The 22770-nt window shown below is 33.7% G+C and overlaps 5 protein-coding genes across 11 annotated transcripts; 1 reads left to right on the top strand and 4 right to left on the bottom strand.

Annotated features, from left to right (window-relative positions):
• Positions 1 to 1281: 1281 nt before the first annotated feature.
• LOC126679497 (aspartyl protease family protein 2-like) lies at positions 1282 to 3462 on the bottom strand. Its single transcript, XM_050374537.2, has one exon. The coding sequence runs from the start codon at positions 3120 to 3122 to the stop codon at positions 1479 to 1481; it is 1644 nt and encodes a 547-aa protein (XP_050230494.1). The 5' UTR covers positions 3123 to 3462; the 3' UTR covers positions 1282 to 1478.
• A 2005-nt stretch (positions 3463 to 5467) lies between these two features.
• LOC126677144 (persulfide dioxygenase ETHE1 homolog, mitochondrial) lies at positions 5468 to 10710 on the bottom strand. Of its 2 annotated transcripts, none has more exons than XM_050371625.2 (10): positions 10318 to 10710; positions 10085 to 10213; positions 9877 to 9984; positions 8907 to 9041; positions 8746 to 8787; positions 8606 to 8665; positions 8470 to 8523; positions 8083 to 8107; positions 7873 to 7984; positions 5468 to 5729 (listed from the first exon to the last, which is right to left on the bottom strand). In XM_050371625.2, exons 1-9 carry the CDS (start codon positions 10528 to 10530, stop codon positions 7878 to 7880), a joined length of 873 nt encoding a protein of 290 aa, XP_050227582.1. In that variant the 5' UTR covers positions 10531 to 10710; the 3' UTR covers positions 5468 to 5729; positions 7873 to 7877. The 2 variants fall into 2 exon arrangements, with proteins under 2 accessions (XP_050227582.1, XP_055961386.1); XM_056105411.1 differs by lacking the exon at positions 5468 to 5729 and adding an exon at positions 6174 to 6264.
• Positions 10711 to 11079: 369 nt separating this feature from the next.
• LOC126677143 (putative pentatricopeptide repeat-containing protein At5g43820) lies at positions 11080 to 14584 on the bottom strand. 4 transcript variants are annotated; one of them, XM_050371622.2, is made up of 4 exons: positions 12618 to 14581; positions 12305 to 12451; positions 11647 to 12207; positions 11080 to 11562 (listed from the first exon to the last, which is right to left on the bottom strand). In XM_050371622.2, exon 1 carries the CDS (start codon positions 14417 to 14419, stop codon positions 12704 to 12706), a length of 1716 nt encoding a protein of 571 aa, XP_050227579.1. In that variant the 5' UTR covers positions 14420 to 14581; the 3' UTR covers positions 11080 to 11562; positions 11647 to 12207; positions 12305 to 12451; positions 12618 to 12703. The 4 variants fall into 4 exon arrangements, with proteins under 4 accessions (XP_050227579.1, XP_050227578.1, XP_050227580.1 ...); XM_050371621.2 differs by having other exon boundaries at positions 11080 to 11361; XM_050371623.2 differs by having other exon boundaries at positions 11080 to 11361; positions 12094 to 12207.
• Positions 14585 to 15101: 517 nt separating this feature from the next.
• On the top strand, positions 15102 to 17038 carry LOC126678971 (4-hydroxyphenylpyruvate dioxygenase). Its single transcript, XM_050373899.2, has 2 exons — positions 15102 to 16514; positions 16701 to 17038. The coding sequence occupies exons 1-2, from the start codon at positions 15370 to 15372 to the stop codon at positions 16885 to 16887; spliced, it is 1332 nt and encodes a 443-aa protein (XP_050229856.1). The 5' UTR covers positions 15102 to 15369; the 3' UTR covers positions 16888 to 17038.
• A 946-nt stretch (positions 17039 to 17984) lies between these two features.
• Positions 17985 to 22518, bottom strand: LOC126677736 (T-complex protein 1 subunit beta). Of its 3 annotated transcripts, none has more exons than XM_050372499.2 (12): positions 22369 to 22518; positions 22226 to 22282; positions 22058 to 22114; positions 21899 to 21964; positions 21700 to 21811; positions 21157 to 21285; positions 20521 to 20592; positions 20288 to 20403; positions 20084 to 20160; positions 19273 to 19758; positions 18407 to 18722; positions 17985 to 18315 (listed from the first exon to the last, which is right to left on the bottom strand). In XM_050372499.2, the coding sequence occupies exons 2-12, from the start codon at positions 22229 to 22231 to the stop codon at positions 18169 to 18171; spliced, it is 1584 nt and encodes a 527-aa protein (XP_050228456.1). In that variant the 5' UTR covers positions 22232 to 22282; positions 22369 to 22518; the 3' UTR covers positions 17985 to 18168. The 3 variants fall into 3 exon arrangements, with proteins under 3 accessions (XP_050228456.1, XP_050228459.1, XP_050228458.1); XM_050372502.2 differs by having other exon boundaries at positions 22226 to 22267; XM_050372501.2 differs by having other exon boundaries at positions 22226 to 22264.
• Positions 22519 to 22770: the final 252 nt, after the last annotated feature.

Genomic DNA, 22770 nt, shown 5'->3' with positions numbered 1-22770 from the left:
TTTCTAAGGAAGATTGAGAAAGAATACCGTTACCGTATAAAAGCAGGCGACACGATACCTCTAAAAGTTGACCATTTATTTGTTTAGGTGGCGCACCTAAGATTTGACCAACAATGCTCTGATTATGCCAAGTACTATTAATCAACCTATTACTATATTTTAGTTTAATGAAAATTTACTGGTATGTTTAGCATTCATATTGAATTTTAAATTTAAGTCACCATATTCTTTCTAAAGATGGAAAATTAAAACTGATATTACACGTGAAATAATTATAGCCTTACTTTCTGGACTTTTTTTTTTTTTTGGTAAGCCCATCCGGTTTTCAAGGCTTCGCCCTGACTAATCCGGATCTGACCCGCGTCGCGCACCTGGCATGGTGGGTGAGTCTGCCAGTGGAAATTTTCTGCATTCACAAGGACTCGAACCCGAGACCTTACTTAAGCGATATCAAGCCGCTTACCACTTGGACCAACTCCCATTGGTACTGGACTTTCAACTTTAAATGTATATAAATGAAGTGTTTTTTAGCAAATATTGATTGCCTATTAGTACTAACTAATATGGTTAAAGAATAATAATTTTGATAATGCAGTTAATTATTTCGATGCTAAATGGGAAATTAAATCACTAATATAATTTTAAAATGTTTAAGCACCAACTTTTAAAAAGAAAAGCCCAGAAATTGAAATAGAAAATTTTAAAAAGTTCTCATACTATCAGTCTAATTTTTTCAACTTCAAATTAATAATAATAATAATAAATTTATACAAAAAAATAATTGTAACATAAAGCCTCCTGATTTGAAAAATAATTTCAGAATCAAATTATAAAGAATATAGTCAAATGTTTTTTAGAATTGCACTATGATATTTGAGATTATTTGAGGTTTTGACTGATTCAGTTTTGAATGACATCAATTTATATGAAGATGGAATATTTTATCTACTAATAAGCTAAAATTATTTATTTTTCTGAAACAATAAATTACATATTATGTTTAACCAACATCTCTCCCTCTTATAAATATAAACGTCATGCTTTGATATTTATTGATTGTTTTTTTTTTAAAGAAATTTATTGACTGTTTAAATAAAAGAAACTGTCAACAAGAAACATATTGTATATCGATGTGATCCATCTATTGTATTTAAAAATTATTCATTATATTAATCAGGTTATGCATACAACCGCCCTCATCAATTTTATTATAGATCAGCTTAATTTTGATAAACCCAATTCAAGAAGCCCTGTTTAAATTGCCATAAAAGAAAAATTCACTTAGGAAAAATGAAAAATTGCATAAAATGTATTGTTACATTTTTTTTGTAAGGCAGATCATAATCATGTCTATGATTTTACAGCTAACTTAAGCTAAGTGTATTGAATCAAATAATGAATCTAAGTTTGTTTCTGTACTCTTCTAATTTCAAAGGAAAACCAAAACTTGGAGACCATTGGTTACGGCAACACTACAGTCAAACTTCTGCACAATTCATTGGAGCATACCCCAGTCTAGACTTCTTTGTATCATACAGAATATGAAAATTCTGCTGCTGATAATTCCCAATTATCGAAAGAGCGGAACGAGGAGTCCCGAGAATTGCCAAGCAAACAACTTCCTCAGGATCAAGCCTGATAAAGTAATTCTCAACAGGAAAATTCCACACTGCTCCATCTCGAAAAATGATTCCAAATTCAGGCAGTTCCATCCTCTCAACACCGGAAACATTATAACAAGGATTCAAAATCGGAAAATCCTTCAGAATCGGATACCCTTTAATCTTCTCAATAAACTTATCTCTAATAATCTCATAAGCTGGCTCTGCAAAGTAACTCAGAGTTGTACCAGAATCAACAATTGTACCACCAGAGCCTTCAGCAGACAAATTCCAAGTCTGCTCAGGTATATTCAGGATCTCTCCACCGATTATAATCGATTTGATTTGAACATAATAAAATGTATCAACCGGGTTATCTTTTCCACCAACAAAAGATGTAAAATTTAGTTCCGGGTGATTCATAAGATTCTTATCCTCACCAAAAATCAATTTACTACTAACATTAGCATCACTATTCCTATCAACTAAACAGTACGAAAATGAATGGCCGTAAAGAGACTGAAGCTGCGACGAAAACGAAAGCGGCCCTCTCCCAAGCCCCAACAGTCCTGCTGCCCCGTGGAACAGGCCGCGGTTCCAATGTCCGCAGCCGAACATTACATTCTTAACTCGTTTAAACTCAGATTTTCCCGCTGATGATGTTAAATTAACAGTAAACGTTTCTAAAGCAAAATCCCCGGTAGTATTTGAGCTGTCCCCGTACCAGTAAAAATATGGACATGTTTGGTTGCTAGATTTGCAGGGTTGAGGAGGATCAGGAGATGAAACTAAATTGCACTTGGGATCATTACAGGTTATATGGCTAAAAGAAGACGAGTCTTTAGGATCATAGTAAGGGCCAGTTTGCTCAAAACAATCATAACAAGGAACAGATTGAATCCAATTTAAATCACTACCAGTGTCAAGAATTAAAGAGAAGTGTTTAGGAGGTGTACCGATGAAAACGTCCATGAAATACTCTCCTGAACCAAGACTCACTCCTGATTCTAGAGTAGCCATGAGCTGCCCTGAGAGCCCATTTGCCTCCGGAGATGGGGCAATTACAGGCTGCTGCTGCTGCTTCTGATTCTGATTCTGTTTATTATTGTTATCTTTGTTTAGTCTTGAAATGGCACTTTGATTCTTCTTCTCTGTAATTCTCTTGTGTAGAGTCTGAATTCTTGTTAAATCTCGCGTTCTTGAAGCTATGAACGAGCTTTTAGTGTCGGATTTTTGGTTTAACCATCTGTGTTTTAAGTCAAGTTTCACAGTTTGCTTAGAGTCTTGAACATCTTCATTTTCTTGTGAGCCAACTGAGTGAAAGTTTTGGTCTTTCTTCGAATTTGAGAGGCTGCAATCTGTGTTTTGCATAGATGATGAAGATGAAACTGCATTGAAACTCATGTGATGATTAGGTAACTCAATACCAGTAATATTGCCATGCTTCTTGAAAGCAACTGCTTCAAAAATGGGAGAAAAGAGTAGAACAAAAACCAAAAAGATTGAAAATTTGGACAGCATAGCAACTACTAAGCTAGCTACTTGTTCTTGTTGTTGATTGGTCAAACACAAACATCCACTGGGGAAAAGAAACAAAACCCAGAAATGAAAATGGATTGAAATGAAATGGGTTTCTGGTAAAAACAAGAATTTATGAGAATTTTTTGTTTGGTTGAGAGATGTTGAATGGATTTTATTGAAGAGGAAAAAGAAATGAAGAAATTTAGAAAGGGAGAAGTCGGGTCTTTTAAGTGGTGGTGTGGTTTCGTGTGCTGGAAACTTAAGAAATCAAAATCCAACATTTGGACTGGAATTTAGATATTGAATTTAATAGTTTCAAAGAAAGTACTGTGGATACGCGGTTTCACATGCCATCCGACAAATATAAAATTAAACACACCTAACTAAGTACATACTACAAATATTTATTAAATTTATAGTATTAATTAAATGTACAAATTTAAATTACATTTTAGTTTTAATAGTTAAATTTAAATATTAATATTACTATTTTTTTAAATCTTAACTATATTTATTGTTGAAATTTAAGAATAATAAAAAAATGGAAAATAACACTAATATTTTTATTGATTTAATTAATGCATCATAGTTTTTTATAGGCAATTTTTTAACAAATAAAATCTGAATAAACTAAAAAATATTATTAAAATATTTTAACATAAGAATAATAGGGATTATCTTAGATAGACTATTGACCAATTTTATATTCAAATGACAACTAATAATTTAATTTTTAATTATTTCTAACATTTATATTACTCAAGGTTTCATTTTTTATTTTGAGATGTCCCGTTTTAAAAGTTATATTAATTTTTTTATCTTTTTTATAGTCATTTTTAAAAAAAATACTATGTAAAACTCAACTAACATTAATAAGGACAAAATATAAAAAAAATTAATAATTTTTTTTTGTGTAAAATAAATTGAGGGGTCTAAAACAAGATGGATGAAATATTTTATATTAATTATCACTAAAAACTATTTTTAGAAGACTAGTAGTCCACTTAAGTTTTTTCAAATACCAAGAAGCAATTGTTGTTTTTTCAACACAATCCGGTAAATTTTTAATAAAGGGTGAAAATAACTTGATATTTTTAAAATAATTAATTTAATTCTTATTTATAATTTTTATTTAAAAGAAAATTTATCTATTTTAAAGAATAAAAGAACATTTTTAATTTATTTATATTAAAATTATGTTTACATTAATAAAATTTATATTGAAAGATAAAATTAGCGAATTTGATATAATTTTTTGCTATATTCGTAGTTCAATTATTTATTTAATGTACTTTTGAATATCTTAATATTAATAAGAAAATAAAATATAAAAAATTAATTGAAAAAAATCGGTCACTAGTACTATAAGTTAATGAATTTTTAGAAAACAGAAAGAATAAGAATGATTCAATTGTTGTTAATGTATTTCTTATTGGAGTTATTTTCTGTGTTTCATATTGAATTTTTTTGACGATCTCCAAAAGCCAAAGCAAGCAACTGATTATTTAAAAAAAGAAGGCATATAAAAATGGATTGGTCTTAAGTTGTGAGTATTGACATAGTAGAATATACACTTTTTACTTTGAAAATGTAACCCATATCTTTGACCATATTCATACAACCAAATTCATAATTCTAATATAAAAATAAGAATGTTTGTGATCACTTATAACAACAAAAAAATACTTATGCTTTTTGTATATTTTGGAAAAAAATTTATGTAAACTCGTTCTACCACATTATTAGTAGACTGAGCCAATCATATCATAATAGCTCATTAAAATGAGGGTATTCTTGTAATTTCTTGTTATTTGTATACACTTTTAAATAATAATATTACAAGACTACCCTCATTTTAATGAGATGTTATGATATGATTGGTTTAATCCATGGATGACGTGATGGACCGAGTCTACCTAAGAGTTTCTCATATATTTTGATATTTTACACAGCTCCTAAAATAAATAAACAAAAAAATCATAAAATGAAACAGTGCTAAAAGGTGGACAGGCTAGCACTATTTCTTTTTTTCTTTTGCTCTTATTTAAAATATCTATATGACATTTTAATTGGATTAACAAAAATTATTTATAATTTTCCTCAGTTTGATTCAATTTAGCTCAGTTAATATAAATTTAGACCAAAAATATATATAGGTAGAATTAGAATTTCTTTTAAGCGACTACATTTTATTTGACTAATTAGTTTATTTTTATTTTCCGGGCAGCCTGAGTTTAATTTTCTTCAAGCCATAATTTTATTATAAATTCAACCTCATTTCCTTAAAAAAAATCAAATTTTCAAAAAAAAATTGAGAACTTATGAAATTTCTGACGACAGCTCGATATCAAATGCATGCTTATTTATGATAATATATATTACTACAACACAGAGTTTATTATTAGAATTAATTTTCCCAGTTTGTGTTCAACATATTATGGTCTCAATTTTGCAGATGACCTTTATTATATAAATATACAAAGTTCAGGCATTGTCATGTCAGCATGAAGCAATCTTCCCAAGTATTCTGTAAACTCGATTGGCATCTCCGCAATCAAACTTTTATTTTTTTCACTATTTGATGTCTCCAAACCTTGGTAGTCAAACCTGCCGTTTCAGTGTTAATATCATTTTGACATTTTGTTTCCACAATTATTTTAAGTTTAACCGAACCAGCCAAATAAAAATAGTAATTTTTTAAATTTTAGAACTGAACAGCTTAAGAACATAACCAAATCTATACTTTTTCGAGGTTCCGACATATACTCAAAGAAAAATGACGGCATGCTAACAGCTCAAATAGATTTAAGAAAAGAAAACAGATACAACAGTTAGAAAAACAATATAACCTTGCTCTCATAAATCAGTAATATATAGAATCCCTAAATTGTTGCATGCGGTAAAAAACAGTAGATTGTAATGGAAGTAAAACACTTTTAGTCCCAAACATTGCAGAGAATATCTATGACTTCCTCCTAAACACAATGTGGAATGAACCATAACAACAGCTTAAACCTACAAACAATTTAAAGAAAATCAAAAACAAAATTATGTTTGATATCTTCAGAAAAGAAGGAAAACGACCACCTCTTGTTTCGGTGTCTCCGAATAGCTAAAACCGTAATCTGATTTAAGGAATAAACTGGTAAAAAAGAATATAAACTTATAATTGATGTAAATGCGCTTTAAAAACAAAACAAAAAATTAAACCAGAAACAAAATAGATATAAGCAGGCAATCTAGAAATATTGTCAAATTAAAGAATCTCACTCACTTGAAAGCCAAACACTCCTAGCTCTCCTCTTTTTCTTACTTTTTTCCTTCAAATATTGTTTTATTTACCTCATAAATTTCACCAATGAAACACTACTGAGCAATATCATGTACTTTACAAGAGATTTTTCGCTTTATCTCTAAAAATTGAGTGCATAATCTAACATTTTCTTCAGTCTCTGCTTTTCTCAGTATTCCATAAATCGCTCACTTTCCTTGCCACACTTTTTGGCAACCAAACACCTTCTTCCAAATGATAGAGAAAAATAAAGAGCCATTTAATCCAATACCCAATACAATGCTAATAACTACAGCTACTATTCTGGCATATCATAATTTCCCTTCTTTTTGTGCACTATGCTTATCTTGGGTTGCAACTAATACTAGCTTGCTAAATTTTGCAACTATTCTGGCATATCATCTAATTTCCCTTCTTTTTGTGCACTATACTTGTCCTGGGTTGCAACTAATACTAGCTTGCTAAATTTTGGGGGAAGACTAATCAAAATCCATCAGATCAATTACATCAACCATCGGATGAGCACCAGTAGCCGACACCAAATGCTTGCATATTCTTGGACACTTTTGATATCTTTAGATTCAACCATTATAGCCTTAATAATATTCTAACATTGACAATTAGTTTTCCAAATTAATACTTTTTTCTATGCTAAGAAATTTCTATTAACAACAAAATCAACATATTTGATACTATATATTGGCAGAAAATTTGCATAACCAGCGCAAGGACTTTTTTTCTTAGATCACAAAAACTCCAAAACCATTTTAAATCTTGTACCAGCAAGGTCGACAAGGAATATCAATAGCAGCTACTAGAGTCAACATAGATGAAATCCTAAGCTGCAAGGAAGGCTTATGTAGGGATTTACTTCTCTATCTACGGGCTATGAATACAGTGTTTAAGTGAATACAACAAGAACGGGTTGAAGTGTTTCCATATACTTGCCTTGCCTCAAAAAATTATCTTGCTTGTAGATTTCTCATTATAATTGGAAATTTCAGTGAAAGCTTTAGTGGCTGTTTTATGTGATATGATACCATTAAATGTCAGAAATTTGTCAGTACTGTAACTAGACTTTGGCATCAAAGATACTGTTGATACTTATGCTTGATACTGAAATTAATATTAAATCATGGGTATGTGATGTTCTCTAAGACTTCTGATACATACTGCAATAAATCAGCATTGAAAATAGCCAATAAGTGCTCTAGATAGCGAGTTAAACTTGAAAAGCGCAGAAAGGTGAAAAGACTGCATAATGCAATAAAATTGAAAAGCCAGAATGTGAAGTCCAACTCAAGCATATATCAAGGTGTTTTTCATAATCCCTATTTCTAGATATTCATACGACTATGGTACATTGGTGAAAAGAAAATCGCGTGGATGAACTTGTTTCTAGTCTACAAGAATATAACTTTATCCTTAAAGCAATGCTGTAAAAAGAGCGGAACTGACCATTTTCAGTTAGATGAGGTCTCTATGGGCTTTGCAGATGAATCTTGTAATCCACATACCATATTGGCAGGAACAGCTATGTCAATCATCTTTGGATATGGAAGGTTCAAATCTGTAAAATAATTGGTGGCACTTAAAATTCATTCTCGAGTAGTCATTGTATAATAAATATCAGACTCAAATAGATGTCATGCAGTTTCTATCACTTACTTTCCATAATACTCTTAAAAGTTTCCTGCAAAAAGCGTAGATAGCTTGATTAGAGATGATACTTTAAAGTATTCACAAAGGACAATAAAGTATGATGCATACTATTCAAGCAATATAAGAATTGTATTTGTTTCTAAATCATTATAGAAATACTCTGCTAATCTTGCAGAAATAATTAATGCTAAATTTAAATCAACATAAAGAGAAAAAAGAGAGAATGAGCTAGTGAATCATACAAAACTCTGCAGGTTGCATATCAGTTTTGTCAACTTACACACGCATAGATATTTACTAAAGTTCAGGTGAAAATTGTAATTTCCCTAGGAAAAACATAAGATAATATAATAAATATTATAGCGTCAGTACAGATTAGATAATGAGGATTACCTCATTTTTGGTGAGCCTAGAATTATAAAGCATTTCCTCTCCAACAGAACTAACCTGCACCCCACAGAAATATTTTAGCATGATCAGCTGCAAAAATGAATTGATAAATTAATAGAGCTAAGTAACAGCACCATACAGTGAACCCTTTGTAATCATGAGCAGGATAGATTAAAGTATCCTTGGGCAAGCTGAATATCTGAATCCAACAAAAAATAAGGATTAAGGAAATACTATACTTGTGCCAAAACTGCCATATTATCTGTTCAATATCCTTACCTGTGATTGTACCGACTGATAGAGTTGCTGTGAACTTCCACCCTATATGTAAATGGATGAGGCTAAAAATGCTAGACATATACTCTAAAAATTCCATTTGATAAAAAGATGGAGTTCTTAAATTTCATTAACATGAAATTAAGGATATATAAAATTCGAACCTGAAAATCAGTTCTCCCACATCCTCGTATTAATACAGCATCTCCAGTGAAGGCCATCCTTGGCTGAGGCTGATCAGGCCCATCACCAGTAACATAAGTAACACAACCTAGTGTATGACCTGGAGTGGCTCTAACCTGTCAAAAAATGAAAGAAATGAATATGGGGGTTCACTATTAGATGGATAGAAGGCAGACATAGAAAAAACAAATAAATGATAATCTGCAGTGTCAATATAGCAATTTCATTCTTTGTTCTTGCTACTCAATTTTTGGTAAATATTTTAGTTAGTTTTTGCATTCCTGTTTTACGATGCAATGCTAAGAAGAGTTGCTTGGTTTTTAATTATTGAACCATTGTGAAAAGAAATGAAATATGTATTGTGTGGCGCATGTTATTTCATTTTCATTCCTCGTAACTCTTACATCCCAAACTTAAAATTATGGGGATATTTTCCCTCTAGTTTTAGTTCGTTTTCCTTTCACATATTTTATCTTCTTTGCCAAATTGCCATATCTAACCTGAAAATTTCAAATTTGAACTGAATTGGTTAGTTGATTTGCAAAACCTCAACATGGAGAACAACAATGTGTTCAAACCATGTTATTTTTCCTTCATTATTTAGTGTATCCATTACATTCCATGCAATCTACCATCTGCTTCTAAGTTCCTCATGCTTCATCTTATTTAAAGATTGGAGTATCAGCTTTCAAAACTTACACAAGATAGCAGATAACTCCTCCCTCTCAAAAGTAAAGATTTTAAATTTTCAATATTCAGTTAAATCAAAGTCTGAAAAGGTAAATGAGATTGTCTACTCACTTCCAGCATGATTCTCCTCGAGTTTTTCATAAAATAAATTTTGATTCATAATTGCTCAAGCTTAAACTACGAAAACATCTCCTAACAAAGCTGGGCAGTTCAAGAAAAAGCTAGAGTTCGACTGTAAAATAACAACAGAATAGAACTTGCCTCAAGAAACAGATTACCAAAATGAATTTTATCACCAGCTTCAATAAGAAGATCAGCCTTGGATTGGCTTGCTTTTGAAATAATTGATCTCACTCCCGGAGCCTTTGTCTACAGCAACATAAATCAATCAATATACAAATAAAATCAATAAACATATAATGCAAAATTAACTGCAGAAAATGAAATTAAAAATATCCAAGAATAAAACCTTGAGCAAGCCAGTGCCAGTAACATGATCAGCATGTACATGAGTGTTTAGAGCATAAATCAGCTTTAATCCTAACTCTTTCACAAGCGTAATATCCCTATCAACTGTCTTATCAACTGGATCAATCAACTGCATTTCTCAAATTAGCAACACTAATAACAATCAAACCTAAATTAATTACTTCAACACAGCAAAATTAACTCTAATCAATTAACTAATTAAAAAAAACGAACCAGAGCTGGTTTATCAGGGTGAGCGACGTCGGCGAGCAAATAGGTATAAGTGGACGATTCCTTCTCGAAAAGCTGGCGAAACAGTAGCTTAGCTGATGAACCAGGCGACGTCGTATAACTCATGGTTGAAAACTGGAATCTCGCGAATGAAAGCTGCGGCCGTGTATGGGATCGTGTTATAAGGGAGAGTCCAAGCAAATGCGATCGCAGCATTTTGGTTTCTGACTTTTGTAGTGTTATTATAGTGATGATGAAAATAATGTTTGCATCAAAATGGCGATGAAATTGATAGGTTTAATTATTATTTTTGTGAACAAGATTTTTTATTTCGTTGGAATGAACCGCAAGCTATGTGCTGGCTCTGCTGTGACTAGACGAGACAATAACCAAAAAAAAAATGCGATAGTTGTTTATTAATTGCTGAACTCTATGCGATGGTTGTTGAGCATGACGTTGAATTTTTGTTTTTGTTTTTGTTTTTTTTTTTTTTTGAGAATGTGCATAACGTTGATTAGCCAGCGAATATGCGTCTTCAACTATTTATTCATTTTTTATTATATACTTTGTCTTCTTTTGTCGACGTTAGAGGAGTCGCCGGGCCGTCGGAAATTTGTCAACAAATCATTGATAGCCAGCTTTGTAAAATAAACTATTACCAATAGAACATGTCATCATTTTGTCAATAAACTATTTACAGAAAAAAAAATGGAATATTTAAAAATATAAAAATTCAATCACAAATGACCATAAAATGCAATACGATACTAAACTCTCTAAGATTAAACTATATATAATTCGAAATATTTTCCAATATATTTATGTATTGTCAATATAAGATATCCCTATAACTAGACTAAACTAAACATCATCACCCAAATTGATTGTATCATCAAGATCATATGAGGGTGGTGGATCTCTCGAATCCGCTGGTGGAGGAGTTGGCGGTGAAGAAGGCAATGAAGGAAACATGCCATAATTCTGAGCATAGACGAAGGGAAAACTCAAACTCGCAAGCCTATGTTGTGTATCAGCATTGGAATTAGCCTGCAATGTTGGAGCTGACAATCAAGGAGTGTAGCGGTAGTAAGATGAAGCATAACACCATAAATTGCATGTTCTTCTTGCCTTTAAAAGCCTCTAGTCACAGCTGACTTTCATTTACTAAATGTGTGCAATAGAAAAACTAAATGCCCTTAAAATATTATAAAAACGGGTAGTATGAGCAAGCATTTCCTCACGACCTGCCTATATATTTTATAATAAATATTAAAAAAATTATCAAAAATAAGAATGTACAAAGATTTAATTATTGAATGCATTCATACTTACTTTAACAGCCGCAATCTTCTAATCAATTAAGTAGTTTCATCATTTTTCTTTGTACGAGTATGGAGAAAAAGCCTATACGTGCTAGGCCGATGATCCTCTTTTTAGTCCAACAAAAAACAAATAATATTAATTTATTATAAATTACTTGAAATTTTCCGCAAAACTTCTCGTGCAATAAGTAGATTAATATGCATGTTTAACAGGATAATTTCAGCAAATAATATACATTTATATATTCTCAAAAACAACGGACTCAGATTAGACCTCCGAACTACATTTTAATGTCAGCCAAATTTCAAAATGTCACCTATATCACAAGTGATATTATTTATTCTTTAATATTTAAAAATTAAACTGTAACAAAAAATTACGTATTTTGATGCTCATTTATTGATTTGAAAAGACAAGTGTAGTTGAATGGTCCAGCTCCAGGTCCACCTTACTCACAAAGTCGGACTCTGCTGCTCACACAACTTGTTATATCCCGCGAAATAAGTTCATTCCTAATTCTGCACTCGTACATCCACACTCGGTCTGATCTCATAGTTACAGGAGTATCCACTATATAATATATCAAAATAACAGCTATTAACCACCTCTGTCAAATAGAATACAATCACAAACAAAAGAACTATTGAGAAGAAAGAGCAGAACAAACCAAGGATGATGCCAAGAATCTATGAGGATCTCCGGTGTCATCATAAAAAAAAAGGGCACGTTGCATTGGTAAGTTGGCTTCTTGCCATTATTAAGCCCTGTAATTTACTTGGTCTATTCAACACAGTCAACTTATTATTATCATTTCCTGCACTCAATAAAAAATTTACCATCAGCGCAGAATACAAGATGATCATTACAAAATGAAACAGGGAAAAAAGTGTTAAAGACAATAACATTGACTTAGTTTAGCTTAAAGGAAGTATAAAACATCAATTGGAGAAGAATTGAACAAATCTTTTGCATGACTTTACCTGTCTGCATGGTTAGCCAAAACAAGCTGCTGTTATGTAACATCATAATTATCATTTGCACTAGCTAGCGCCTAGCAATGAACAGTTCAAAAGTGCCAGCCGTTAGAATGCCAATATTTCCGAGCATTTTCATTGATACGAGCATCTTTAATCTTCAAAAAGAGCCTGTAAGCTCTCTCCACTCTACCTGATGCAAGTAGTTTGTTACTTAGTCTGCTATATATAAGTCTGCTTGGGCAAAAGCCCTTGCGCAAAGATTCTTCCATGACAGATACAGCATTTTCAAGCTGCCCTATGTTGCAAAGTCCATTAATAACATACTCATAAACTTCCATGTCAGATGGATAGCCACTTTCTTGCATTTCATCCCATATATTTAATAGCATTCCACATTTACCAAATCTAGAAAGCCGCATCAGCAATAGCTTATAAGCAGTGAATGATAAACTACAACCCACCTTTCTTGCCTTCTTGTGAATCATCATTGCAGCATGGGGTGGACCAAAGCTACAAAGAGGTTCAATAAAAGAAGTTATAATCCCCGTTGTTGGCACAATCTGTCGACTTAACATCTCATCAAACAATTCAAGTGCATCAGCCACTTTCCGCGCTCTGATAAAAGCAGTAATCATTTTGGTATAAGTGTCGATATCTGGATTGCAATTGCTACTGATCATACACCTATAGAATTTCATACACTCGTCAAGATTTCCACACAAAATAAAATTAGAAATCATTGCGTTATAAACACCAGTATCTATCAAACAATCTTTCTCCTTCAAATTGTTAAACATCTTAACAGCATCTTCAGTCCTATCAGCTCTTCCTAAACCCTCAAGCAAGCAACTAAAAGTATTACAATCAGGATCAAAACCATCTTCAACCATTGCCTCCAAAACTCTCTCCATTTCAGTAACTCTACCAAATTTAGACCACCCACCTATAATAATATTATAGGTCGAACTATTAAATGGTATCTTCCCCTTCACTGAGTTAAAGTAAGAATTTGCAGCACCCACATGCGATCTCTTACAGAGACACTGCAAAAGCACATTCAAAGACTCAGTATCATATCCAAACCCATATTCTTTAGAGTTTCCAAATAGCTGAATAGCTTTATAAACTCGGCGAGCCCTAAGGAAGCTATCAATAACAACGGACAAAGTCTCCAAATTAACATCTATACCTCGAACCTTAACATCGATCAAAATTTTCATCACAAAGTCCACATATTTTCTTCTACCAAGTGCTCTAATAAGCACATTGTAAGTATGAATGTCGTTAGGAATCATGGGACTTTTTATAGCCCAATTAAAAAAAGTAACCATGGATTCACCTCCTAAATTCCCCCAATTCAGGACATTAGCAACAACATCCATACTCAAATCAACACCAGTCTTCTCTAGAGCACTTTCAATGGCTGATTTACCCTTCAATTTTTGCAGAAAAACCCCTCTTAATTTCTCTTCAGGCGATAGACAGCGGTCAGCAACAACACCGGGTTCTATATTATCATTTTGTTTAGTTGGTTGGTATGTGTGAGCAGCAGCTATGGGTTTGTGGGAGATTGGTAACAGATTAGAGAGTTCATTAAGGATATGAAATTCGTCAATATCAGATTGTTTAACATTACGTGATAATGATGATGATGGTGGTGATGGATTATTGTTTGAAGTGTTATGTTGAGCATAAAGGGTTGAGAATTGAAAATATGAGATTGATGAGCTAAGATAAGGGGGAAAATACCTTGTTTTGTTTATACGCGCCAGAAACCCTAAAAAACATTGGGGAAGAAACGCCATTGGGGGAAATTACCTCGTTTAGTTGTTGATGGTTGTGATTTGGTTAAGTTTTAATAGGGAAGGAAGGTTTGGTATTAAATACTCTTTAGGCTTCAAAACGAAGAAGAAGATGAAGTAAGGGGGTTAATCTTGCATCTTTTCTATTCTGTCTACCAGAATGAAAAACGTCCAATGGATCACTATTTGTTCAACTAACATCCTTTTTAGTCCCTGAATTCTAAAATTTAAATAAATTTTGTGTTTGATTAAAATTTAAAAAATCATATCAATACACTCTCTCTTATTAAGAAATCATCTTTGGAATTTACAACATTTTCACTTTCAGTCCCTGAATTTATCTTTATAATTTTTATTATCATTAATAAAAAAATTAGCCTTAAAAAAAAATATTCGAATTAAAGAAAAACATGCTAACATCTGAATTAAAATAAAGTAAGAATAACAAATTATATGTGTGTTTTGGATGGTATTTTACTAAGATAATTCGAATAAAGATATGACAGGATTTTTTAATTTTTTAGTCACCAACAGATCATTCAAAATTTCAAATCTACAATAAATACGAATTATAAATTATAAATTAATATTAAATATCTTAAAATTAAAAATACAAATACTACTAGTACTCCACCTCCGAATAAAATACTATTACCAGTATTAGTTTATTGGATAGACTAGTTTTACACGTATGTTACGAGATCAGATATGATGAACTTGACACATCACCAAGTATACAGTATCTTCTCCACAAAAGCTGCTCGTGGGCTTATTACCAACTTCACATGTTCAAACAATTCACAACCATCCAACTTTACACTCCATTCTCAACTCTAACAGCTTCCTTGCTCCGTCACGCCACCAAACTGACTCCTTGATTTGCCCGCCGGCCATAGAACAACCACCATTATCTGTTGTTGCAGCTGAACAGATAGCAGTGAGCAACCACCACAATGGGCAAAGAAAACGTCACCGTTGCATCATCACAAGACAGCTTCAAGCTTGTTGGTTTCTCCAAGTTCGTTCGTACCAACCCAAAATCCGATCGATTTAATGTCAAACGCTTTCACCACGTCGAGTTCTGGTGCTCCGATGCTACCAACACGGCACGTCGCTTTTCTTGGGGACTTGGGATGCCTATCGTAGCTAAATCCGACCTTTCCACCGGAAACGTCACTCATGCTTCTTACCTACTCCGCTCCGGCGACCTCAACTTCCTCTTCACTGCTCCTTACTCTCCTACTATCGCCGCCATGGAAAACCTCTCCCACACTGTCACGTCATCCATCCCTACTTTCAATCACCAGAACTGCCGTGATTTCTCCGCCAAACACGGCCTTGCTGTCCGCGCAATCGCAGTTGAAGTAGAAGATGCTGACGTGGCTTTCCACACAAGCGTATCGCACGGTGCTAAACCAGTAGCCGAACCGGTAATCCTCGATGACCGCGCTGTTCTAGCCGAAGTTCACTTGTACGGCGACGTCGTTTTGCGTTACATCAGCTACAAAAACCATCCAAACCAAGAAAAACCCAATTTCTTACCGAAATTTGAAGCAGTTGATGAAACGACGTCGTTTCCTCCTTTAGATTATGGAATCCGACGGTTAGATCACGCAGTCGGTAACGTGCCGGAGCTAGCACCAGCAGTTTCATATCTGAAACAGTTCACCGGATTTCACGAATTCGCTGAATTCACAGCAGAGGATGTAGGAACAGCCGAGAGCGGATTAAACTCTGCCGTTTTGGCGAACAACAGTGAGACGGTTTTACTACCAATGAATGAGCCGGTGTTCGGGACGAAAAGGAAGAGCCAAATACAGACATATTTAGAGCATAACGAAGGGGCAGGGCTGCAGCATTTGGCGCTGGTGAGTCGAGACATATTTGAGACACTCAGAGAGATGAGAAAGCGGAGTAGTATCGGCGGTTTCGAATTTATGCCGTCGCCGCCGCCTACTTACTATAAGAATTTGAAGAAGAAAGCTGGGGATGTATTGAGCGACGAGCAGATTAAAGAGTGCGAGGAGTTGGGGATTTTGGTTGATAGAGATGATCAGGGGACTCTGCTGCAAATTTTTACTAAGCCTGTTGGTGATAGGTAACTATGAATTGAATTAATGTTATATAACTGGAAAAGTATGCAACATAAACCGTCGTCCCATGTCATTTGTTCATCGGCTTGTTGTAAATATGACATGGCGCAACGTTTGTATGAATAAACTCTCTATATAACTTCATTGATTTCTAATTTAAATGTGATTTGTTTTAATTTTGTTTTCGACAGGCCGACGATGTTTATAGAGATAATTCAGAGAGTAGGATGCATGATGAAGGATGAGGCAGGTAGAGAGTACCAGAAAGGTGGATGTGGAGGATTCGGAAAAGGCAATTTTTCGGAGTTATTTAAGTCCATTGAAGAGTATGAAAAGACTCTTGAAGCTAAACGAATTGCCAAAACTCCTGAAGCATGAACATTATTTTATCCATTGTGTTCTTCTCTGCTACACTAAAACACTTCTGAGTCCTGCGTTTTTCATTTACAAAACTTGATGAAATTAGAAAATTCTATATATGTAACATATTTTTATACTTTTTAATTATTAACATTTTATGTTTCCGTAATATATAGTTTTCGGCATCAAGCGAGGTAAAAACTCTGTAATTGTGATAATTTCAGGACGTGGTTGAACATTGTCCACCTTATACTGCATAGTCTGATGCTGAATATTTATGTGCTGCAATTTGAATTTCAACAAGTTCAGCTATTTTTTGGTTCTTAGGATAAGTCTAGGCCAATAGTTTTAAACTCTCCACCATTCTTATAATGAATATTGCTCCAGAAAGCTTGCAAAAGGTTGATGAATTACAAATCAGAATGACATTTAGATTCGAATGACATTCCTACAAGAAAATGATCCAAATGATAGCAATTATAGCTTCAGATGTGATCATTCAAAGGTTCAATACGTGGTTAATACAATACATTAGAGTGGAGAATTAAATTATTTATCCTCTAGTAAGTTGTATCAAAATGAAACTCTTCCTCCTTGTGTGAGCTGTCATAATCAGACCTATAAAACAAGGTTCGATACTCCCAAAATAGGTAATGCAATCTATGATTCTAACTTACTAAAACACGACTTCAAAAAAAAAAAAAAACCTAACACATAGCTGCCTAAAACCATCCATAGAGAAACTAAATTTAAATTATGTTTGGTTCACCATATTGAAAATATAAGCGTTGTTATCACTTCTATAATTATCCGTTAAAAACAAAAATACTCAATCACATCATAGGAAGTAGAAACACATATATTCATAATCAAACGTCATCCATAACAAAAGAGTTAAAATTATTTAGAACCGACAATCGGCTCACATGCCTTGATAAAAATAAAAGATATACTACATAGCACACAAATCTTACCATGTCATTGAAGAAAGCCGTGAAAAAATAAAGATGAAATCTTACCATTTCCACATTTCATTGCCTAAACCAGATTAAGCTCACAACTTCAACAAAACTGCTACCTACATAATACCATTAATTATACCATACACCAAAATATCAGACAACACTCAAAAAGATAAACTTGATATCGACCCACTCCGGATTTAGAAATACCAGTTCACTTCCTTAACACAACTGAAAAACAAAAATTCCGAGGAATCCTAATCCTCATATTCTATCTTCCAAGAAAGTTAAGTACAACAAATGTCTTAGTCCGACCCAAAACATACACCTAATCCTCTCACATTCTATCTTCTCTCTTTCGTGGGGCACAGGTAATAATTTCATCGACTCTCAGAATCATTTCAGCTGCCTCAGTTGCAGACAATAGTACGGCCTGCTTAACTTTGAATGCTTCGCAAATTCCACGTTCAGCCATATTTCCTACCTGTAAGATCAAAAGATGGAAATGCTCAACAAACATAACCAACAATATAACTGGGATCATATAACTAGAATATACATTCATAGAAACTTACAGTTCCGGTGATAACATCAATTCCTGCGGTGGATCCTTCCTTCTGGTGCTCTGCTCGGAGCTGTGCAATCAATTCAGCACTGTCTAAACCAGCATTATCTGCAATTGTAGTTGGAATTGCAATCAGGGCTCTTGAGAAAGCTTCAATAGCATGGGATTTCTTTCCAGGAGTTGCTCGGGCCAGCTCATCAACATCTTTAGCCATCACCATCTCTGGCCATCCACCTCCGAATAAAACCCTGCTGTCATTTACTGTCTGAGACAGCACACATAATGCATCATGCAGAGATCTTTCTGCCTCATCAAGCACATGGTGGCTGCCATGGAGAAAGAATTTTAATTATCAAGTTAAAAGTCAGATCAAGATATCTAAATCTTATGACTACACTAAAAACAAAAAGCTTGCAACAATAAATGCAGATAAATCATGCAATTTCAAGAGAAAATAGTATCATATTTCAAATATGAAGACAAGATAATAGAATTGGTAAAGTTTAAAAGCCATGAGAAACTGCAAATTAATTCTATTTGCTTAAAATCAGTAACCAACATATTATACAAAATACAAGAATCGGGCTAAATTCCCACGCAATAAATACACTATTATTTGCCAATGCTATGTTCCAGTTACATATTTCTAATTATAAACTCCAAATTTGTTGCTCCAGTTTAAATTATAAAACAAGAAGCTTTGTAAATGTTTAAGGATTGTCTATGTACTAACAGTTACATCATGCTTTCATTATAGAGGCTGTATCCAGGAAACACACCGTGGCCTTTGATTCACAATTGAGCAATCTTAGCATTGTCCAAAAGGCTACCTTTAAGAAAGTAATGTAAGTAATAGAATATACTAATAAATTATACCTTGCTCCTCTCAGAACTATTGTACATGCCTGACCCATTGCAACACCTGAAAAGTGTATCAACTTGTCTTCACCAATCATAATTTCCTCAATTAGCTTGCAATGGCCAAGCTTAACTGACTCAGGATTGTCAAAGGTTGATGCTATTTCACCACCAGTTACTAAGCCCAAGCGTTCAATTCCATCAAAATCCGCATGCTCAATTGCAAGTATTCCAGCATTTGCAAAAAGTTCCTCTGGGAAGTTGTAAATCAATTGCCTGTTAACAAAGCAGTTAATTCCATGGGCTATTATCTTATCCACCTTTTCTCTCATTTTCTGCTTCTCAGCTGCCTCAATTTCAGCAACTTTAGACATTGAATCGACACGAACACGTGCCCCATAGATCTTCACTTTGTCAGTGTCCATGGCAGTATTTGCCACCAAAATATTTGCATTCTCTATACGCTTTGGTTGCCCAACACCAATCTTCTTGTCAAGAATGAATCTAGAGAAAAGAAAAGGCATTACTTTCAGATTAAGGAAAAATCAAAAACATCTATAGATATACATAAAAACATCAAAGAGACCCCAAGTATACGTGGTAAAGATTTTAATCAGAGGCTCCTTTCACTATTCCTCATAGTAGGCTAATACATTTAATTGCAAGAGACAAATGGATCAACAGGGGACAGTTAACGCTATCATACATCTCATATTAAACTCCAAGTTAAGTGTTAGCAAACAAAAGCTACGCAAGTCCTAAAGCAAGGAAACTAATGTGACATGATGCAAAATTTAAAGGAAATAAAACTTTAAAGTCCAGTATTCACCCTTCATCCAAGAAAGAATCCTTCAGTGATCCTCCAGGCTTTTTGATAATCTGAATGGATTCTAAGTTTGTGCTCCCCTGCAATTTGAATTTACAAAAACAAGAAAATCAAAAGATAACAAGGGATAAGGGAATGATGGAAGAGATATAATACTATTTAAGAAGTTGCCAAGGAAATTCATACCAAAACATGGCAAAGTCTTACCTTAAGCCTCAAGACAGCATCCACAGCCAGTTTAGCAAAATGCTCTTTATCTTGTGATAAAATTTTGGAACTCAAAGTAGTCATTGCAATCTTCATCAAGTCTGTTTTGAATATCTCTGCATTATTTAACAATTAAATGCATCAGCAAGCATCAAAATCTGTGGCATAAAGATTCCAGGAGTACAAAAAAGCAACACTACGTTAATAAGTATTGCAGCAACAAAAATAAGCACCTTCATTCCCTTTGTTATCCACAACTTTACGCAACAAAGCATTGCGGGCACATTCTGCCGCCATTCGGAAACCTAAACATTCAAATATTGACCATTAAATAATTTCACAAAATAAAAGTAAAGTGTTATGGTTATTTATGATAATTGTCAGCTACGATCATGAGAGGACAAAACTCAAGACAGGATAAACAATGAACAACAGTACTTGGAATAGTTACTATATCATGTTTTAGACGCACAGGAGAGGAACATTATACATTCTAGGACTTTAGTTGACCCAGAATGCAAAATGGCAATAAGGTTTCGGGTTTTTTTTTCAACAAACCAAAAAATCAATGGAGAAGGAAAGTAGAGGCGGCAAAAATAATGAAGTGGTATTTTAAGGTAGGGAAAAATGATTTAGAATCCAACGGAAAACTCTGAGTTTTTTGAGGTAGGGAAAATTAGCAAACCATGAAAATTAATGCACACAACCCCAAAATACACATCAGAGTAAGGCAATGTGAAGATAGCTCCAAGTCCAGCTTTTGGGAAATCATAGAAGTGTAATGTTAAAGAAGGCACACACTAACAAAAGAGGACGAAAAAAGAAGAAGGAACAATTATAACTCATCAGAGAAGCAATCAAAAACAAACCAGCAATTATTGTCATTGGATGAATCTTTGTTGCCACAAGCTTTTCTGCCTCCCTTAAAAGCTCCCCAGCCAAAACAACAACTGAAGTTGTGCCATCACCAACTTCGTCATCTTGAACTTTTGATATATCTGCACATCATATTAAGCATTTTTATCAAGCTGAAGAATGCAACCAAACAACACATCGGATCTATACAGCTAGTTCCATTCAACAATATATTGGCATCACTAGTTGCACTAGATAGACTCTATTCTAACTTCTAAGATACTAATTCTCCACCAATGCGAAAATTCTGAACTTTCTCTCCTGTTAAAAAAAGGGAACTGGCTGGCCAGTGTTTGACATAGAAATCTATAATTGGTTGCAATGGAGATACTCATCAACAGAACTATCCTCTCATACAGAGAAGAAAAATTCAAAAGAGGTCTCTACTAATGTAAATATTTTAAGTACCATTCGGTTCAGCTCTAAACATAAAAAATAACATCATGAAAGAGAATGAAAACGGCAAAATGCACGTAAGACAGTAGTCAGTAGGATACCAACTAAAACTTTAGCAGCTGGGTTATCAATGTGAAGGGACTTCAAGATGGTAGCCCCATCATTTGTAACAGTAACCGAACGCCCTCTGCCAGTTGATTGCAAAATTTTATCCTGTGAATTCAATGCATATGTGAGCAAACATAGGCTTACAAATGACTACTTACTGCAATCCACAACCAGTAAATGATGAAAACTTACCATTCCCTTTGGTCCTAAAGTAGTCTTTACCAAATCAGCAATCGCCATTGCACCGACAAATGACGCCTATAAATCATTACGAAATCAAATCAGAGACTGCAGAATAAGCAAGCACCATTCACTAAACAATTTTCTCATTGCAAACCAAAAAGAACTTACCATTCTGGCACGCTCTCCTTTTTCTTCAGTAGCTTCATCTTTAAAGATTCTATCGACCTAAAAAATACATAAACAAATAATTAATAAAATCCGAATCTTTCCTACACATATCAAGCGAAAGAATAAACAAAAATAACGAGCAACAAAGGAAAAAAGTTAGTAATATACCGCCATTAGAGGGTGCAGACAAAAACAGCTTGATTAAAACTGCTAAAAAATGAGAATCTGAAAATCAGTAGCGCGATATAGTTAAATAAGAAGGAAATGTAAAAACCCTAGGGCAAAAATACCAGGAATGAAAATTAACGTACCCTTTAGCGACAGTGGAGTAGTGAAGACGAGAGAGTGGGAAGGGCAGAGATGTGAAATTTGAGAAATGAGAGAAAGAGCTGGAATATGTTTAGGTTTTACTTTTCAGTGGGATTTAGGGCTAGAAGCTGCAAGTATACAAGTTATACTCCCTCCCTCAAAAATTTGATTTGTACCAAAATTAAAAAAGAGAAAATAAATTAGTTATTTTTTAAGATAGTGTCATACAAATTTACCAATTTTACATATTTTTTACTTTAATCATGCTGTATAAAAAAATTTATCTTCATATATCAATTGCCACTTTTTCTCAAATTTATACGCTGTTCAAAAATCCGGTGAAAATTATTGATGTGTTACTATCATGTTCGTTATGACATGTCACCATCTGGCTGTCAACTCAA

The sequence above is a fragment of the Mercurialis annua genome, linkage group LG4 (assembly GCF_937616625.2).
Source record: "Mercurialis annua linkage group LG4, ddMerAnnu1.2, whole genome shotgun sequence".
Lineage (NCBI taxonomy): Eukaryota > Viridiplantae > Streptophyta > Magnoliopsida > Malpighiales > Euphorbiaceae > Mercurialis > Mercurialis annua.
This window is presented reverse-complemented; position numbering and strand designations above follow the sequence as displayed.

Coding starts and splice junctions, on each gene's coding strand:
- LOC126678971 (XM_050373899.2), top strand. CDS start 15,370: ATGGGCAAAGAAAACGTCACCGTTGCATCATCACAAGACAGCTTCAAG. Junction 16,515..16,700: donor ACTAAGCCTGTTGGTGATAG/GTAACTATGAAT, acceptor TGTTTTCGACAG/GCCGACGATGTTTATAGAGA.
- LOC126677143 (XM_050371622.2), bottom strand. CDS start 14,419: ATGGCGTTTCTTCCCCAATGTTTTTTAGGGTTTCTGGCGCGTATAAAC.
- LOC126679497 (XM_050374537.2), bottom strand. CDS start 3,122: ATGCTGTCCAAATTTTCAATCTTTTTGGTTTTTGTTCTACTCTTTTCT.
- LOC126677736 (XM_050372499.2), bottom strand. Junction 21,812..21,898: donor CTTTAGGACCAAAGGGAATG/GTAAGTTTTCAT, acceptor TTGAATTCACAG/GATAAAATTTTGCAATCAAC. Junction 18,723..19,272: donor ATAGTTCTGAGAGGAGCAAG/GTATAATTTATT, acceptor TCTCCATGGCAG/CCACCATGTGCTTGATGAGG.
- LOC126677144 (XM_050371625.2), bottom strand. CDS start 10,530: ATGCTGCGATCGCATTTGCTTGGACTCTCCCTTATAACACGATCCCAT. Junction 8,666..8,745: donor ATCAGTCGGTACAATCACAG/GTAAGGATATTG, acceptor TGTTGGATTCAG/ATATTCAGCTTGCCCAAGGA. Junction 8,108..8,469: donor CTAGGCTCACCAAAAATGAG/GTAATCCTCATT, acceptor CGCTTTTTGCAG/GAAACTTTTAAGAGTATTAT.